Below are 6,000 nucleotides of genomic sequence, written 5' to 3' on the forward strand. Positions count from 1 at the left end.
ACTAATGACCAACAAAGAAAATTAGCAATTAGCACAGCTAATGTGAAACACATTGCTGAAAGTCTAAAATATGGAATATGGTTTTACAATTACACCTTTGAAGAGCTGTTCAGTCACATTTCATATTATGAACATTCTGGAGAGCTGACAGGTATTTGGCGTTTAATAAGTGGAATCTCTAGACTCAAGTAATTAGTTTCCATTACATGAAACACTACAGATACTGTTCTGATGTCAATGTTGCAGCCAACAAATCTCTCAAGCTGTTACTTATAAACGTGTATGTGACAAATATATCCCGATTCAAATGACAAATCTTCAAATGTAGCTGACTGAAAATAGGCTGTATCAATTTTGCTCTAGAAGTCAACAAAAAGGAAAACACAGGTTACATGGAAAGCTATGCTGCTTAAAAGGATTTTAACAGTTTGGATTTTAGCACAGACACAGCACTTGTTATGACAAAGCAGTCAAACACAGGGTCACCAAACTGCCATATGGTTTTCATTTGTCCAATGTTTAAATGCAGACATCTATGAGTGGGGCTCTTATAGCTGTAGAGAAAGCTCATCTTTTGCTAAAGTCTTCAACCGAGGTGCTGCTATTTGATGTGTAACCAGCCAACATGCTGAAGGAATGAGTTTTTCCACCTTTCCGATCTCACTATATGCAGGGATGGGCAGCATTTAAAATACATGTATTTGAAATACAAAATACTATTTAATATTTAAATACATTTAATCTTAGTATTTTTTTGTAGTTTCAAAATAAATAAAATACTTGATGCCAATCAACCTCTTTATTACACTGCTGATTTCCTGCATTAACAAGTATACAAAAATACTAAAAACATGTATTAAATGTATTTAAATGTAAAATATATTTGACTTTTTCCAAAGGTATTTAAATACAAAATAGTATTTCAAATACATGTATTTAAATTACTGCCCATCCCTGACTACATGACACATGCACTCACTGAGGCTTCTTATTGCTTGGGGATTCACAGCAAAGTAACTTCTCATGTACCACTGCCATGAAACACAGATTTTTGGGACCTGTGCAAGGAATAGCGAGTTTTTGTTGTCTCAAACAGCTCACTATTATGATTGGCTGATACCTTACCCCCTGACTGGAGGGTCTGGTTTCAGAGGTGTTCTGCTGGAATAAAACTGTGTACATAAGAAATACCACAGCAAAAAATAATAATATAGAGGATATCCATAACCAGGAAATGACAATGAAGATTAAAACTCAAAATAAAAACATGATCTTGTATCTGCAAAAAGGCACACAAAAAGAAAGAAAGAAAAAAAGAAATCATTGCTCAAAAGTAACAGTTCAAAAAAATATCTGATGGTATGGCTCCTTTAAAGTTCCTTTAAAGTTGTCTTCTACCAACAGAGCAGCCTGTGTAGCTTTAAACTAATGGAATAAACTGGATCTCATCAGGACCAATTAAGAACCTCAATTAGGCAAGAATAAAGACAAGGCTCCCTCTATTGATATATATATATATATATATATATATATATATATATATATATATATATATATATATATATATATATATATATATTTATATATATATTTATATATATATACTTTCAACAATTAAAATGTTATCAAAACTGCAGACATTGCAAAGATTGTCTATGTGAACATGAGAAGCAATTGCATTCGAACTGTAATGAAATATGCATAGCCTACTATTTATGGGCAATTTAGAAATAAAGATTGCACTAAAACAACAAAAATATAACCATTAAAAAAAATGTGATTGATTGAATCGTCAATGCATGCATTTTGCAAATTACTATATTTGTATTTGTGTCATTTGCTTATAATTGGCATTAATAAGAGTTTTAAATAAAGATTATATTTTAATAAAGATAATGAACTATAATCAGAAAAGAGCTGATGCACATACCTTAACAAGTACCTAGACAAACTTGTTTGTAAACTGGTTGTAAAAGTGACACTTTGTACCGATTAGAACGCCACAAAATTGAAACGGTCACTTTAGAAGGAACTTTTCGCGCGCTATAAGTTTGACAGCTTCGTTAATCATAATGTGAACGTTCTACATTCCCTGCGTTTTTATAAATGCGAGCGTTCAAATTTTTCTGCGTTCTATTAAAACGACAGATTTCGAAGTGTTTACGAAAATGCGTTCTCACCTGAGAAGAAGGGAATCCCAATCCAAATCCTACAGAAAAACGTAAAATCTCTCTTCATTTCCAGATTTCCAGTCCTCCGGGGTTTTAGATATTCTAGCAAACCCGCGTGTTTTCTGATGTAATTTGATAAAGCGAGCAGAAGCAGGCAGATTCAGGTGAAACCCAAAGAAGCGTCTCTGAAAGAGGATGTGCCACAGGACGACAGGAATAAAACGCTCTTTTCCTGTTGAAATGAGAATCCTGAAGTTCTGAATGGATTTACAATCATTTCCTTTTCCTCTGACTCACTCATCTGCTGCTTTTCGTTCACAAACGCCCGTGTCCTCCTCAGAGATAATACTATTACTCCCCCAGTCTGAAGTGTCACATAAAGTGTCTGGCCCCTGTGCTTTAAAGTTTAAACTGACAATGCATTTGCACATGGCACATATATCAAAGGACCAGCAGTACATTTGTGTACTCTATAGTGGACATGTGTTTTGTGTTAATATCACTGACAGCATTATACCACTGCTAAGTCTTAAAATACTGTTTGTTTGTATTTTGTTTTTGTGACATCAATTGATTGAGGGTGTCTAAATATAATATAATATATATATATATATATATATATATATATATATATATATATATATATATATATATATATATATATATATATATATATATATATATATATATATATATATATATATATATATATATATATATATATATATAATGGTTGCTCTCATGAGTAGGATATCTGCAGTGATCTGAATAGGTAACATCTCAAATGCGAATTGCTTCTATACGCTAAGCTGTGATATAACGTCCTTTGTGAGACATTCAGACCATGATGACAAAGCTGTTATTATGATAAATGAGACATTGTCCAACAGGACTTTACATCCCTTCTGACTATTTAAACCTACTCTGATAATTTCCAGTTTTCCCCATGGCATTACACAGTGTAATTATGCATCGCCTGGATTGTTTTAAATTACTCTTTAAAACATTACAGCTTTTTTGACAAGTAAGGCACCATCTGAAACAATAACTAAATGAAGCAGCAGGCGTGTGGTAAAACATAACCAGGCACGGGCAGCAATCAGACCTACAGCGTGGACTAAAATTCCAGAAAGTGAGAAATGCAGTCAGTATTTGTCTGTGTATATGGCAAGCCATTTTAACATATAATCTGTCAAATGTACTATTTTCATGTCACTAGTGCTTATATATAGACAATAGAGTCTATTTTTTGATACTACTAGTATCTATAGTACTTATTCATATGCTACTAGTCCTAATTCTTTAGGTAGGCCAACTAATACTTTTTTAAAGTCTTTTTAATCATTATGACTCGTCAGAATGGCCACTGTACAGTTTATATTATAATCAAAAATATATTACAATATTAAATATAATAATAAATCTTACTAATAACATTTGGAATAAGTTCTAGTATCTTATAAATGTGTACTAGTGTTTATTAGATTAGTATTAGTAGCTAATTAGTAAGTACTAGTATCTGTTTTATAGTTATGGGTGTCCAATAGGTAAACCTATCCAATAATAGGTACTAGTATCTAAAATAAGTACTGGTGTTCTAGTGAATAACTACTAATATATAAAAATATGTACTGATCACAATTAAAAATATAGCTGCAAGCAGCAATTATGGGGCCAAGCACTACAGAAGCAAGCCTCAGACCAACTGTAAGAATGAGTAATTAAAACCATTTTAAGATTATTTTAGTTAAAATGCCTGAAAAATCACAAATACAATCACTAGTAATATGATTTCTTGGCTTATCACTTTTGACCAATAGGTAACGCTGTTACCAAATTAGTGTGGCATGGTCATTGTGAGGTAGCAATGGGACATACAAAGTTTGGTGTCAATATGTCAAATATTTGCAGAGATACACCCTCAGATGCAGTTTAGCACTATGCCTAAAATTTGTATCAGTGCTGTACGAAAATGGTTTCGCTTATCAATACGAAATCCATAACTTTTTGTCACCATAGTTTGAAAATCTCGGAAAATCTGAAAAAGACTTGATGAAAAGAAAATTGGACCAACGGTCGAGGAGGAGTTCGAAAAAGTACGTTTTTGCCAGCATGGTCTGAAGATAATCTGGTTCAATTTTCGTGACAATCGGTGGAATGGCCTAGGACAAGTTCGAAACAGTAGGTTTTAAGAACAATTAAAAATACAAAAAAAAAACTAAACCTTGCGATTTTTTAATTTTGGAGTTCATTCAACTTTGCATGAATCAAGCATTCAGAGAAAACAATAATTTAAATTTTCTAGTTATTAGCATGAATGCAACTTTGGACAAGTAGTGGGGGCTGGAGAGTTTGAGTTAGAGACTACAAATTTGCTATGGGGACTTTTCACACTGTCCTCTATCAGTGTGCCAAATTTCACAACTTTCCTGCAAGCGGTTCTATGGGCTGCCATAGATGTGTGGCTGAAGAAGAAGAAAATCATGCTAACGGATACAATAGGTGTCCTAATAATACATACTTGTGAAAACTGAATAGCTGATATCTGAATTACAGATCCTCATAGAAGTTAAGGCACTGGTAAGATTAAGCAATATCATCTAATGAATGAGTACTAGTACTTAATGGAATAGATTCTACTATCTAAAAAATAGGTACTAGTATGTTTTAAAGATTAAATGTTAAAATGGCTTGCCACTGTGTGCATGTGTGTTTTCCCAGGCATGCTTCATGTTTGATTTGGCTCTTGAAGCATTCATTAGTATGAATGTTATGAAGGGGTGTGGGATTCTAAAGTCATAATGTTACCTGGCACATGTACAAACACTACGCCACTTGCTAATGAACTCACTGAATTTTTAACAGCCATGAAATAAACAATCAAATGAAAGCATTCATGTCTGGCAGCTGTCTCGATTTCCCTTAATCTGTCAAGTCTAATGCCAGTAATTATAGTTATATGAAAAATGTCATATTATAAAGTTTGTATTCCATTATTGATAATCCCATCAGCAGAACTGTTTGTTACTGACATAGAAATATGTGCGTCCCATTAAACTCTACAGTGTTTTGTCATGAATCCATCTGTCACTGCGTAGAAGCTATAGATAAATGCTAATGTTGAGTAGGCTGCTTAAAAACCATGAACAAGATGTACAGTATATAATATAATGATGCAGACTACATTACATATAGGTTACAGGTTTGTTAGTGTTAGATTGGTACCTTATGTCCTTATGTAAAAATCTGTATGCTGAAGCACAAGCAGTTGACTGAACCACTGACTCTATCTGTTTATATAAATAGGTAAGACTGTTCATTTGTACGACGTTATGTGACCCTGAGAGTGTAATCAATAAATAAACATACATTATATATAATAACAGTAGCAGTGCAATAACTGAAAGTCTCAACTTTATTATTATATACTAGTAGTAGTTTGTACAAATTAAACTACCAAACCGAACTATAAAAAGTACTGTCATATTGTTATTATTATTATAATTATTATTGATCTTTTCCGGTACGCAGCATGAAAGGTGCAGCACTTCCTCTTGCTGTGTTCTCAAGAGTCCAGCTCAAGGATTAGACCTTGAAATGCCATGATTTCTTTTTCCACATCCTGGGGTCAGGAAACACATTACTCCGCTCTCCCGCTCATCAGAAGGAAAGGAGACCATGTCACTCACCACCAGGAATTAACAACACTGCCAAGAACAAGATACAACTAAATGAATGGCTCGCATACATTTGCAAATTTTGCTACAATTATGTGTTCTATGTTCAGGTGTAGTATTTTAGAAAACAAGTCAATTCTTGACAATTCTTT

At 33.2% G+C, this 6,000-nt stretch overlaps 1 protein-coding gene across 4 annotated transcripts in view; it reads right to left on the minus strand.

The window, feature by feature from the left end:
* Nucleotides 1-2,577, minus strand: part of LOC132114018 (vascular endothelial growth factor receptor 3-like) — a 65,733-nt gene extending 63,156 nt beyond the window's left edge. For 3 of the 4 annotated variants that reach the window (XM_059522129.1, XM_059522131.1, XM_059522130.1), the window contains exon 1: nt 2,181-2,568. In XM_059522129.1, the coding sequence (XP_059378112.1) occupies nt 2,181-2,238 (58 nt within the window). In that variant the 5' untranslated portion in view covers nt 2,239-2,568. Of the gene's footprint in view, nt 1-2,180 lie in introns of all 4 variants that reach the window. The other variant, XM_059522132.1, reaches the window with a different exon arrangement.
* Nucleotides 2,578-6,000: the final 3,423 nt, after the last annotated feature.

The sequence above is a fragment of the Carassius carassius genome, chromosome 33 (genome assembly GCF_963082965.1).
Source record: "Carassius carassius chromosome 33, fCarCar2.1, whole genome shotgun sequence".
Taxonomy (NCBI): Eukaryota; Metazoa; Chordata; class Actinopteri; order Cypriniformes; family Cyprinidae; genus Carassius; species Carassius carassius.